The following is a 14621-nucleotide window of genomic DNA, read 5'->3' on the forward strand; positions in this document are numbered from 1 at the left end:
TCGCTGGTTTCCATGCTGGGATACAATCCGAACACTTCATCCTTGTCGAATTTCCCCGTGCTCAGGTAGTCTCGTGCCAAAGGTCCCAACTCGATTTTATCCGAAGACGACGACGTGCTGCCTATGGCTCGACGTCGTGCCGGTGCATCCTTCAGTTCGAACGGTGTCGAAGGAATGCTCGAAATGGGTGTGGGTACGGCGTAACTTTTAGCTGCGAGCGGTACGAGTTCATTAATCAAATTTTTATTTTGTTCCGTGACACTTTTAATTTCTTTACCTAGACTGCTGATGGCATCGATCACAGGTTGATCCTGACGTTTCTTCTCTTCGTAGAATCCGCGATTCTCGGATTTCCAACCTTTGAAGCGTTTCGCGAGGTAATCGCGAAGCTTGAGATTTTCGTCTTCAATTTTTCGTTTCGTCATGACGTTATTTATATACGTCGTTTCTCACAACGTTGCAACGTTTAGAAAGTCGTTGATTTTGTTTCTGTATTTTCCGTCGTTGGGTTTCCTCGTCATGTCGATCGTCACGAATCCGAAATCGTCACCGTTCCAGCAAGTAGAGCAGCCTTCCGAAAATTGATTGTAGTTCATGTCTCCGCCTACGTAGTCATCGTACGCGTGCTTGAGGTTGGTGTGATCTTGACGAAACAAACATATGAAATTAGCGTTGTCGCGTACTAACTGTTTTGGAATTTTGGAAAACGTTTGAGCTAGGTAGAAGCAATCCATTCCTTTGTGACGACCTTGCGTGAAAAAGTTGCGAATTTCATTTTGATTTTCCAGGATGGCGTCGTCGAACACGACGACTGAATTTTCACAACAATCGTCGAGTGGTTTTATTTCCGAGGCGAACGTTGCAATGTCCAGGCCATCGTACAGTTTCATCAGTTGCTGGTATTTGGATTGCTCCAAACTTTTCGAGAACACGTACAGGTGCCTGTTCTTCCAATCCAACCAATTCGGTGCGAGGAGAAAATTGTCCACGAGCAGTGTTGTTTTCCCACACCCCGAAGGACCTACGATCAGACAGCGGATGCTGTCGGGAAGCAACTCGCCGTTCTTTTTTTTCTCGTTTGACTTTCTGGATCCGGTAGACGCTTCACCACGTTCCACGTACTCACAAGATCACTTCGTTCGCGTCGATCCAACTCTTTTCTGGAAGTCCCAGCCATTTGACAAACAGTTTGTCACCTTTCCTACGCAATACTTTCTCGATGAGGTACGTGTCAGGGTGTTTCGTTTTAGAGAGTTCCTCTTCGTAAAATCTTCCTTTCAAAATCTCGCCGCTACTATCTTTTATTATATACGTGTGTCGGTTTCCGGGTAGAACTCGAACCACCGTAAAGAGTTCCGTGCTCCAATTTTTTGTGAACCCCTTCTCGAAGGTGCGTTTGAATTTGCTGATCCTCACCTGGTCTCCAATTTTGTATTTAGCTTTTTTTGTCGTGGGCGTGTACTTTGGACAGTAAACGGTAGAAATTAAACGCTGCTCGTCAGACTTGGTAACGTCAGCTGGCTTCATGCCTATTGTTCTGTGTGCCGTTTCATTATAGGTGTCGACGAGTTCCGGCAGGATGTCGACCCATTTGTAATTTCCCCGAAGCGTGAATCGTTTCCACATGTGTGTTTTCAAGGTTCGATTGAATCTTTCCACGATACTGGCTTTGATGTGACTGAAGGTCGAATAATGTCGAATCTTGTGTTTTTGAATAAACTTTTGGAATACGGCGTTGTAAAATTCTTTACCGTTGTCCGTTTGCAGAAACCGTGGTCGTCTGCCGCCGCTTTCGCGAAAAATTAATTTGAATGCTTCCGTGACGCACGTTCCCGTTTTCGCCTTCAAAGGTAGAGCCCATGCGAATTTCGAAAACGTGTCTATGACGGTGAGGAGGTACTTGTTGCCCTTGTTCAATTTATGCACGTTTTTCAAATTGCCGCTGCTCATCTCCACGAGGTCACTTTGCCAGAGGTCGTCGATACCCTTGGTTACCACAGCCAAACGTTCGTAGTTGCGGCGTGCAGGTTTATGCAATTCTTCGACGATGGCTTGCCTAGACATTTTTTTAGAGATTACGTTTCAAGAGAAGCACAAGCGTGATGGGATTCAAAGAGGGTGGCACTTCGCTCGTGTTTTGAATGATCAGCTTATCGCCGGCACTCACGTCGAAAACGGTGAGATCTTCGTCTTCGTGTATTTCATATATGTTGCGCGTTTCGTTCCAACGTGCCAGAGGAATGTTTCCTGCTTTCTGGACACCACGATTCGATATTAAAGTCATGGTGGGAACGCTAGCTTTTCTACCGTGAGACCAGTACGAAAATTCGTTTATCTGAATCGTGCCATCGAGGAGAAACTTGTAGTACGGATGATAAGGATGCAACATGTACAGTTTGTTACCTTCGACGAACGTGGAGATTCTCTGTTGATTGGGTACGCTGTTGATTTCGATGGCTTGCAGAGAATGCAGTTTAGCGAATTTAGTGTCGACGCCGAGCAGATTACTGTGAACTTGTCCGAGTTTATTTTCGATGGGCAGCAAATGCTCGACTATGGTATCCGTTACGGCAGAAAACGACGGTTTGATTTTCACTTCCACGTTCAACTGCTTGTAGTTTTCGTTGAGTTCTTGCAACTTGGCACCGAAAGAGGCCAGCGTCGATTCCTGCGTGGATTCCAGCACTCCAACTTGATCTCTGATGTTGACGACGATGTTCTGAAGGTTCTCGACTTGATTCAATTTCGAGCTCTTCTCGGTAAGATCGTTCACGATGTTTCGCATCTCTGTAAACTGTGTGTGAAGATCGGTGACGCTCTGCGAAGTGGGCAGCGTCGACACCAGCGAAGCAAGTTCGTCTCGAATCTGTTCCACGTTCGCCGTTTCCGTTTCTAGTCGTTTCAGCATTCGAGATATGTTTCTTTTCAAAGCGTGCAATTCTTTGGAGGTGGGGAGATTGGCCACTTTACTCTCGAGATCGCTCAATGAACTTTTGATGTCGCTCGAATCGGATAGTGCCGTCACCGCCGTTTTCAATTTTTCCAAATCTTCGCTCGAAGGCACGCTCGTCCGTAACGATTCCAAGTCACCCTGTATGTTGTCGAGTACGTGATGAAAATGAGCGAGATTCGTTTCGACGTTCAAATTTTCTAAATATTCGATCTTCTGCTGAACCGTGCTCAACGTGTCCTGAATACTCGTCAACATACTTGCTTCAGCGTGAATATTTTTAATTTCTTCGTTGATCAATTCCAAGGACGCCTGAAGCGTAGCGATGGTGGTTTGAATGTGTTCGAAATCTCGATAGGCCTCCAGTTGAATTTTTATGTTCGCGACGCTTTTACCGATGACCTGCAGTTCGTCCGACGATGGTAGGTTCGTCATTGTATCTTCCAAAGTCTGCAACTTGGATTTAATTTCTTCCAACGTGCTGGTGAATTCTTCTTGTAATTTGGAAACGACGACATGCAAGCGTTCTGCGTCTATATCGTTCACCACAGTTTGAAGTTCAGAGAAATTCTTTTCTATTGCGGAAGTTCGTTCTTCGATTTCGAGTTTCAATTTTTCCAAATCTTCATTTTTCGATTGAAATTGCTGTAATTTGGCCAAATCATTTTGAAGCGAATCCACGCTCAACTGTATATTTTGAACGTTGTCGTAAGAAGGTACGTCGACATAATTTTTTATGAGCGTTTTCAGTTCGGAATCGATTTTCAGAATAGGGTCGAGACATTGCGTTTGGAGCGTAGCGATTTCCGACTCTAAACTTTTGTTTAAGGTTTCCTGCAAAGCGATCAAATCGGTCCTTAACTTCTTAACTCGAATGTCCAACATGAGAATCTCTTCTGCATGGTCCACACGCTTGGTGTTGCCGAAAATGTCGTTAGGCATTTCTGGTTAACGGTTATTTATAATAGGATAGACGATTCGTAATTCTACGAAGAGAGGAATAAGTTTGTCGTAATCTCCGAGGAGTTCTATGTAAAGATAATCTCCTGCAGACACATCGTACGTAATGTTAGAAAGCATCTTGTCGTGCTTGATTCGAAAAATGTTCTTGCCGGTAGAAATTTTGATTTCGCCTGCGTTTTCCGGATTCACGGTGATTTGAAGTTTCCCGTCGATCGGAATTTCGTAGAAATGTAAATTGTTATTAAAAACATAAAACATCTTGCCCACATCGTCATTCAGTTTCGTCCAAATGCTGTTGAGGTGAATGATCAACAGACCGTTGAGTTTAGGTAACACGGAAGGTAAGACTTCATGATCTGGTATGGTTTCCATAATGATCTGTTTTTTGAAACCGAACAAATTCATAGGCATGCTGGTTATTTATTCTCACAACGTTGCAACGTTTAGAAAGTCGTTGATTTTGTTTCTGTATTTTCCGTCGTTGGGTTTCCTCGTCACGTCGATCGTCGCAAATCCGAAATCGTCACTGTTCCAGCAAGAAGAGCAGCGTTCCGAAAATTGATTGATCAACAGACCGTTGAGTTTAGATAACATGGAAGGTAGAAATTCATGATCTGCCGTGCGGTGTACAGTCTCCATTGTTTGCTTTCGGAAACCAAAGTGATTCATTGTCCTTGCTAGTTATTTATTGTGTATGTGAGATAGTTAATTTTTTTTATTTTAGTTATAGTTATTTAAGTTCATTTTTTTTTCATTTGCATTGCCTACAATTTTTACTAATTTCTAAACGATAGTGTCCCCAAGGCAACGTGTGGATTCCACAAGACAAAATACATCTTTTATCGTCGTGCGGATCTAATGCTACTTTCCTAACTTTGTTTGTTGTAATCACGTGGTCTACACTTTGGATTCTTTGTTCTATGCTTAGTATCGTCGATTGTGAGTAAAGGCAATCGATGTAATCGTGGAAGGTGAGTTTGTTCTCCACCGTATTTTTGCCCACACCTTTTGCTTTCTTCGTGACGCTACTCTCTGTTCTCATGGCATACATCTTCGAACGCAAACCCGCGAACTCAACAATAATATCACCGTTACATTCATCTTTCAGTTTACCTAGGACTTTTTTGTTGAGGGATGGAATTCCAAATCTGTTGGGTTGAGGGTACGCAGAAGTATCGAAATACTCAAGCATGGAAGGATTTTTTATGTCTTCGTATAGGTTAGGTGTTTGTATGCTGTAAATGAAGCTGTCGGTGTCCGTGTACAAAAGTGATATTTTATCATTGTAGAAGGGTTTCATCACGTCATAATGAAATTCGAACATGTAAAGTTTCGACAAGTCGAGAACCGTTGCGCCAACGTAAATTGGTTTTCTGAATTTCATCAATTTTATATGTAGATTGAAAAGTGCTAAATTCTCGTTGTAAATTTTTCTCGACTTGAATCTAGGATCGGCTATCCACTTCCGACATTTATTCTTATCGGAAATTAATTTCACGTCTACGTGCTTTCTAACATTCTCCATGGTCTTTCCGTACACCGCATTGTTCATTAATTTAAAAAAATCCTTGTCTAAATCGGAAGTGGCAGCTGTTCTATGTTGTGTGTTAGTTTCTATGTAAGGTCTTAACCACGTGGAATGTTTAAACTTTAGTATTCTTCTAACATTTACTATCTGAACACCCTTCCCAATCAAAAACCGGAGATTCTTGTAGTGGACGACGTATCTCTGTTTAGGGTCCAATGTTAACAAAAGCTTGTCTTGAACGGAGTCGGGTGGACATTTGATTTCGGGAGTCGGAGGCAAATCCGAAAACGTGTCGTGCTGGTGGTCGGAGAATTGGAGATCTACCTCTGCGAAGAAACCACACTCGCTATCGTCGAAATGAATAATGTCTATCGAAGTGGGATCTAACCATTCGAATCCCCCGTAAGGAAGTTTCTGAACCATGGCATGTCCGTAGAGATTATTAACGTCGGCATAGAAGATGTAATTCGATGCTCGATTTGAATCGTAATCTTCTTTCATGTGTACGTTATTAGCTTTTGCATGTCTCTGTACGCATTGCACCATTCCACCTCGTATCCCTCTTTCGATGAATAGCAACATGTCAACGTCCGATATCAGTTCCAGCTTGACCTTTGTCTGGAATAACATTGCCGACCACGCTAATCCCGGTAGACTGTAGAAATACGCTGGATCTAATTTGTAAATATTCGTTGCCGTTTTCCTGAACGCTTGAAAAACATCCGCGAGTATCGTCACGTCTAATTTTAAGTATGCGTCGTGGTAGTCTCCGAGTGTCCTACATTCTAATTTCTCCCACATGAGTTGCGCGTGTTGGTATTCTTCGTCCGTGATTCCTTTCTCTCTGAGTCTGCTGTAAAATTCTCTTGGAAGTGGAAGAGCGTCGTCGTTAAATTTAGAACCATCACTAACATATTCGTAAGGATAAACCCCTTTACGTCTAACGAGTTCTATGTCTACGTTGGGAAAACTAGCTCTAGTTATTTTAAATTGATCGTCGGTGAGTTTGTTCGCTAAAGCATCCAGACTTGCAGAGAGAAATCTATACGAATCCAGGAAGCGCATCTCGATTGTATTTTTCGTTCCCGGAATCGACACTTGCTTGCTGAGACTAATGTAGCGTTCTTCATTCTCGGCCAAGACACCTATACGTTTCGGATCGTAGCCAAGATGTCTCACCAGGTGGTGAAAATCATATCCGCTTCCGTTGTGAAAGAATATGGGGATGAATTTAGGTTTCTGGATTTTAAGATTGCACGTGTTGCAAATTCCACCTATGTAGTTTCCGCTGAAATGATCGTGGTGGAATATTTTTTTGTTCTCATCAGTAAAACTTTGATCACATACCGGACACACCTCAGTGGAATTGTAATTTTGAAGTTCATTTTCAGTTAAAGGTGCCATCGGTTTTGATGTAAGCAGTGCGCTACCAATTACCTCAACCTCCTCCACCATTTTTTCCAGGAAGTGTTCGATTACATTTGGCCCGCGGTGTATATATATGCTTCATTTATTTTATCACGTCGCACAACAACATAGCCGAAACTATTAGGTTGATGAAGCTGGTACGGCGTTGTGGAGGAAATTTCAGGATCCGGTTCGCAGTAGGAGAGTGGTTTCAGGAAAGACTCGAAATCTGCGACGATGATTGCGGGATGTTCCAACAATGCCTTGTGCATTTTGAATTCTTCGACTTCGTTCGTTTCGGGCATCAACATTCTAGCCGGTCTGTTGTCGCCGCAATAAATTTTATGTTCGGCAAGTTTCTCCAGAGCAATTTGACGACTATGAAGATTTTGATGATCACGTCGGTCACGATCGTCGAACGTGGTTAGGCATCTCGGGCAAACTTCGATGTTGTTTGCATACTTGGTAGTTTGACTTCTGACCAAACGTGATAGAGAACGAATTAGCGTGTAGTGATGATCATCCTCGTTGGAAATTAGAAGGAGATTTATTACACAGGCATCGTCATCGTCGATATCGCTTATCCTGACGGGATGCACGAGATATTTATCTGACGTGAAGGAATATACATTAATAGCGATGCATTTTCCTGCACGATTTTCGAACTTTGTTATATCCGACAATGTCACCGGGTATTCAATGTCAGACATTACACTTTCAAAGTCGGTCTCGTATTGCTTGTAATTAGAAACCTGTTCTGGATGATTTGACCAATGAATCGGGTGCAGTGCAGCCAACACACACCAGAGGAAACACTTGTTATCGCTGTTCTGTATATTTACCACAGCCCTCTTGTGTTGAATGTTCGGTGGAAGAGGAACGTAGCTGGAAGCGCGAAGAGGCGAGAATTGGTTCACGTAAACAGTTAACGTGTGAGGACTTCCACATAGAGACCATCCCGACCCTTTAGCCTCGAAATCGTCATGTTTCTTAACCAGCTCGTTGGAAACTTTATAATAGAAGTTGTCCAAATTTTCGACGTCCGCCAAATAAAGAGTCTGGTTTTTTGTACGATGATAAAAAATACTCGTTGTGCCATCAACTTTCTCGTATTCAGAAAACAGAACAACGTATACTTTTATAGAGTTGTTTTCAAGTTTATCTTTTAAAATATTTAGTACAGATGTTTTCGTTTCATCCAAGAAACTAAGGATGTCACGACCTGGTTCTGACTTAATTGAAAAATCCTGGAGTTGGTCGTTAAATGCAGATCTAATTGGTTTGCGTTCATTAGATAATTTAATTTGCTTGGAAGTGGAAGCTTCCGTTTCTGAATTATCGATTTTCCTTTTCGATGTTCCTTGTTCGGTCGATGGTTTGCAAATTTTGAGATGTTTACTTAAATTTGTAATGCTGATCATCTTTCCGCATCGAGCACAGGGCTTAGAAGGTAACGAACGATTAATTCTCGAACCTGTTTCGCTACATCTTGCCCTGTGTACCGATAAATTGTTCCTTGAGATTGGCTTCCCACAAGTAACACATTCAGTTTTATCATTTTTACGATTGAAACTGGTGGTGGATGCCATTGCTTTCTCCAAAATCACAGAAATCAAAAAGTCTAGTATATAGCGACACAATTTTCAGGTATGTTATTTTATATAGAATTTCTTGGAGTGATTACAAAACTCAAAAATTCAATCTACTGTAAATAGAATTTCAGGTATGTTATTTATATAGAATTTCTTGTGTGCGAATACAAAAACTCAAGAATTCAATCTACTGTAAATACAATTTTCAGGTATGTTATTTTATATAGAATTTCTTGGGGTAATTACAAAACTCAAAAAATGAATCTACTGTGAATATAATTTTCAGGTATGTTATTTTATATAGAATTTTCTCGGGGGCGAATACAAAACTCAACGTTTCAGCTACTAGGACCTCATTACCATGAGCCTAATCCTAGTAAGCCACATACACACCTGTTCTTCGTATCGCATATGCTAGTAAGTCAGATGACATATTGGGAGAATCACATTTCCCCCAATGATCCCACCACAACAAACATCGCACATGCTAGAAGCGTCACATCAAGCTTCAGGTGTGCATCGTGGTAATCACCGAAAGTTCGGCAACCCAACTCGACCCACATAGACTGAGCATGCTTGTACTCCTCGTCGGTAATACCTGAACCTCTCAACTGGCTGTAAAACTTATCCTGGGGAGGCAGCAACTCTTCTTCGAACTTGGAAGGGTCTGTGACGTATTCGTAGGGGTAGACCCCTTTACGTCTGATGAGTGCGACATCTAAGTTCGGGAAACTTGATGTAGTAATGGCTAGTTGGTCGTCTCTGAGCTTCCCAGCAAGAGCATCGAGGCTTGCCTAGAGGAACCTCAGAGAGTCGAGGAACCGAAGCTCGATGCTCTTGCTTGAGTTGGGGATCGGCACCCACTTGCTGATGCTAATATAACGCTCCTCGTTCTGCGCCAGGACATTGATTCTCGCATTGTCGTACCCTAGATGTGTAACCAAGTGATGGAAATCATATCCCGAGCCATTGTGAAAAAAGACCGGTATTTCATCAGACGGTTTCTTATACTTGCAGCATAGCACGGCATAGAATTTAGTGGAGTATGTAGCCAATGCATCGTTGAGGATGGATATTATCTTAGCTCGCTCGCTCTCCAGAAAACTACGCACATCGCAGAAGCTGTCTGATGTTATGTTAAAGTCTTCTAATAAATGCTCAAACGCAATTCGGTCTGCTTTCTTCGTCAGCTTGACGCATTTGGTAGGTGGCGATGCATCGAGGGAGGTTACTTCTACCTTTCGCTTGGAAGGTTGCGGTAGTGATGTTCCAGTGCTCTTGCAAGTAAGCTGGTGTCGCTTGAAGTAGTCAATAGAAAAATTGTTTCCACACTTAGAGCACAGTTTGGTCGCACATATTCGCTTTCCCGGCACACAAGTACGACAGTGCCTTTGAAAATGTTTACTTGACACAGTAATTTGGCACGTAGGGCAATTTTTTTCAGAACGCATAATGCAGAGATTTTTTGGGGGTATGTTATTTAATACCAAATGCTGTGCAATGCAAAATATAATTGCTCACTTTTTTTTAACTATTTTCTATGACCTTACTTTGGGTTTTTTTTTTCGCCAAATTATATGCTTCTAGTCTCCTATACAATACAATATACGTACAATATATTGTCAACGGTATTATATTTGAGCGCGTCGCTTGTCGCCTAAACACTACAGCTCACAGGTCGGGAAAATCTGACATGAAAGCAGATAATACGCTTATGGCTTATTTATATATAATTTTCACGGGGCGTACAATATTGTCAACGGTATTATATTTGAGCGCGTCGCTTGTCGCCTAAACACTACAGCTCACAGGTCGGGAAAATCTGACATGAAAGCAGATAATACGCTTATGGCTTATTTATATATAATTTTCACGGGGCGTACAATATTGTCAACGGTATTATATTTGAGCGCGTCGCTTGTCGCCTAAACACTACAGCTCACAGGTCGGGAAAATCTGACATGAAAGCAGATAATACGCTTATGGCTTATTTATATATAATTTTCACGGGGCGTACAATATTGTCAACGGTATTATATTTGAGCGCGTCGCTTGTCGCCTAAACACTACAGCTCACAGGTCGGGAAAATCTGACATGAAAGCAGATAATACGCTTATGGCTTATTTATATATAATTTTCACGGGGCGTACAATATTGTCAACGGTATTATATTTGAGCGCGTCGCTTGTCGCCTAAACACTACAGCTCACAGGTCGGGAAAATCTGACATGAAAGCAGATAATACGCTTATGGCTTATTTATATATAATTTTCACGGGGCGTACAATATTGTCAACGGTATTATATTTGAGCGCGTCGCTTGTCGCCTAAACACTACAGCTCACAGGTCGGGAAAATCTGACATGAAAGCAGATAATACGCTTATGGCTTATTTATATATAATTTTCACGGGGCGTACAATATTGTCAACGGTATTATATTTGAGCGCGTCGCTTGTCGCCTAAACACTACAGCTCACAGGTCGGGAAAATCTGACATGAAAGCAGATAATACGCTTATGGCTTATTTATATATAATTTTCACGGGGCGTACAATATTGTTAAGAGCGTTAGTTTTTGTAGAGCTCTCTTTTTTCCATCTTTCCTCTAAACAGTGAAGCTGTAGAAGACACAATTAGCTAACCTAGCATACGACATACCTTCCTAATTAATATGGATATTGTCACACATTCCTCTTATTTTATACTGTTGTAAATGGAAAAAATTATGTACGGTAAATTGTTTTGTACATTATAGGAAAAAATGCAAAATATCCTCCAATTTTAATTCGATCCATCTCTGAATCGAATTTTTACATATTTCCACGCCGCCACATATTGTCCTATTTGCTTCTTTTACTTGCCTTGCTTAATTAACTCTCGCTAATTAGCATTTTTTTGGAAGAAGTCAACTAGAACAACATATGGCGGTATGAGAAATATGTAAATTAAAGAACATTTTAGCAATATATGGGCCCTAGCAATTAGCTTCGTCGACTAAGAGTACTCCTTCAAACATCTTCAGCTAGATCGTATTACTACGCGAGGACGTTTAAAATTTTTGGGTGTTGAAAAAGTTTGACCCTACTTTTTATTTCTATTGTTTGCTAATAGATGGCGCTAATAGTACCCCCTCCCCTCCCCTCTCCTCCTCTGCTGTATGACAAATAGCACAAACATAAAAATCAAGATTTTAGAGAGCAAAACATAAAATTTGCATGCATCTGATGTCGAACCGGGAACTTTTATCTTTCGGGGAGTCAACATTATTTTTTACTCAGTCGTCATATAACATGAACACACGCAAAGATTCACATGTGCTTTTTATTATTTTGTGTTCGGTAAGTACAAGTATATTCTTACATAAATTATTGTTTAATTTAATAAATTGTAAACTCGAAGCCTGCTAAACTAACACTCCTTCTGTATTTCATTAAACTATTGAAAGCGAATGTTGCGTGCATGCGGAAATAACACAGAAAAAAAAAGCGGATGGAAGCAATTTAAAATCACTGGGGCAAGGTCAGTATTACGAGAGCGTAAAAACACGTGTTTTCATTCAACTTCGAAAAATAAGAATAAATGTGTGCATACAGAACACATATGCTTTCTTTTCACAGTTGTAAAATCATATTAAATTGTACATGAAGTAAGTTACGGGAAGGCTCTTTTTTTATGCCTGTGTATGTGTTGTAGAATTAGGTACAAGTATTGTACAATTAGGTACAAATTGTTGTACAATTATTTTTCCCCAGTTGTCCAGTTGGAGTTGGGGGCATAACACTGGTATTATTTGTAATCACAGTGCTTACTCATGTATTTTGTTTAATATTTTATTTCAAATTCACTGTCAGAAACTAGTGTTGTTAGTTTCTGCATGTAGGTTTATTTACTCTGTTGGTTGTCACTGTCAAGTTTTTAGTATTCGTACAGCATAAAAAGCTATAACCCCCCCTCTCAAAATATATACATTGTATACACCAAGATGCCCAATAGCCTGGCAACACATCATGAAAAAACATGCCAAGAAGACCCAGTGGGTTTATAAGTCAGTGCTGCCAATTCCTATTTGTAGGTTAGCTTAGCCAGTGAAAAATCATATAGTAGAATTTTTGTAGAGTGGGTGTTTGCGAGTTCCACGATGCCTTGCCCGAGGATACCCTATGCAGTGTCATCCTAATTGCAGAGAAGTCCTTCGCCTACGACGTGAAGAACGAGAGGGTCACAGAGCTGTTTTAAAATTCATAAAAAATTGCCACATACTAAAAATCAACATCCAACACATTTTAGGTTATATAAAATTTGTGAAAACCTTATAATACTAAAATATTAAAACAAACAGAGTCCCTTGTAGGTTAGTTCGGTGCGTAAATAAAAAAAAATGATAGGTTAAGTTATATCACTTAGGATCGTAAAAAAAATTAAAAAATCGTAAAAAAAAGATAGGTTAAGTTGTATCACGTAAGATCGTGATATACCTACCAAGTATAAATGGAAAAAATGAGTGCAGTGAAAATTTGTACTAAAACATCGCTAAACGCTATAACATCGACAAAAAATTGTCAAAATATGTCAAAAACTTATATTCGATTGATAAAAAAAAATACCTACAAAATATGATCCTCAAATGATGACGTTCAAACAGTGCATAAATAAAAAAATGATAGGTTAAGTTATATCACTTAGGATCGTAAAAAAAATTAAATAATCGTAAAAAAAGGATAGGTTAAGTTGTATCACGTAAGATCATAATATACCTACCAAGTACGAGTGGGGGAAAAATGAGTATAGTGAAAATTGTACTAAAAACATTGCTAAACGCTAAAACATCGACAAAAAATTGTCAAAATATGTCAAAAAGTGATATTCAATTGGTAAAAAAAGGGGATACCTACTAAGTACTGCGTTGAAACAATCCAATTACACTACTAATAATAATAATAATCTGAAATAAAAATAAAACAGACTGCTTCTTTTCACAGTTAAGTTGCTATATTACAACAATGTAATATTGACAACATCCATTATATAAGGGATTATTTTTGTTTGATAAATTAGTAACCATTGTTATAACTGTATCTTTAGTCAAAATGAAAATAAAGGTCTGATGAAAGGAGTGTGTGTTCTCCTGAAACGTAACAAAGAAAAAACTGTTTTCTTATGCTTGTAATAACAGTAAACTACAGGAAAATAATACTTATACTGAACCACTTTAATAATATTTTCATTTCATTAAATCCAAAAACTATATTCACCTTGGTATGTTACATGGAAATAAAAAAATATTATTACAACACTGCACTTTCATATGAAACTCTTGCATTCAATTCCACTTTAATTGTAAGGTAGGTGGTAAAGTTCCTCATTCATATTGTACCCTGCCAAGGCACATGGAGGGAGGATGTAGAGGAAGGGTCCCACACATTCTTGGTTTCAGCAATTTTTGAAGGTGATGTGATCAGCCTCACCCTGCCCTTGCCCATTTATTTGAGGCTGGGTGAACCCCAGAGCTCCTTTATACCGAAAAGGCCAGAAAAATTCTGATCTTAGATTATCTATGCCAGGAATAGAATCTGGGTCTCCCACATGGCAGTCAGAAACTCTACCCACTAGATCAACAAGGCTACTAATTTAATTGTATTTTTCATATTTCCACTCTTTTCTGCCGATTTAGACTAGTTGCAACGATGAAGATGAATGATAACTACATGCAATTGATGAATAGACACTTACAAAGCAACACTCATGCCTAAGCCAGGTTCAACCATTCAACGTACTTTGCCAACGAGTTTCAGTTCTCCTTTTAAATCTGCTTTATGCACAGACAGGCTAATCAGGACTGGGCCTATACTTTAAAGTGGGATTCAAACCACAAACCACCCTAGACCCCTTGATTACAAGAAGATGACATTACACTATGCCTTTGGGGAAGCCCCCCAGGATTTGAATGTAGCCCTTATCTATTACAATATACTAACCACCTTCACATTCTGATCTTGGAGCGCACTTTCCGAGCATTGTGCAGAATACTGTTGGAGGAACACAGACTTCTTCACAAGAATCTGCTCCATTTTCAATACAGGTATCTGCGTGTTTACATTTACTGCAAAGGAAAATTAAATATGTTTAAATAGTCTTGATGCTCTACTTCTCGTTACTTGCTAGGAGATAAAATAAATAAAT

General features: G+C 40.1%; 1 protein-coding gene across 3 annotated transcripts in view; it reads right to left on the bottom strand.

Moving 5' to 3' along the window:
* The window catches only part of LOC145980294 (uncharacterized), a 224749-nt gene that overhangs the window by 133925 nt on the left and 76203 nt on the right, over nucleotides 1–14621 (bottom strand). For all 3 annotated transcript variants that reach the window (XM_083113312.1, XM_083113313.1, XM_083113314.1), the window contains one exon: nucleotides 14417–14541. In XM_083113312.1, coding sequence (XP_082969438.1) covers nucleotides 14417–14541 — 125 coding nt within the window. The remainder of the gene's footprint in view (nucleotides 1–14416; nucleotides 14542–14621) is intronic.

The sequence above is a fragment of the Lepisma saccharinum genome, chromosome 27 (assembly GCF_977018435.1).
Source record: "Lepisma saccharinum chromosome 27, izLepSacc3.1, whole genome shotgun sequence".
In the NCBI taxonomy this organism is placed as follows: domain Eukaryota; kingdom Metazoa; phylum Arthropoda; class Insecta; order Zygentoma; family Lepismatidae; genus Lepisma; species Lepisma saccharinum.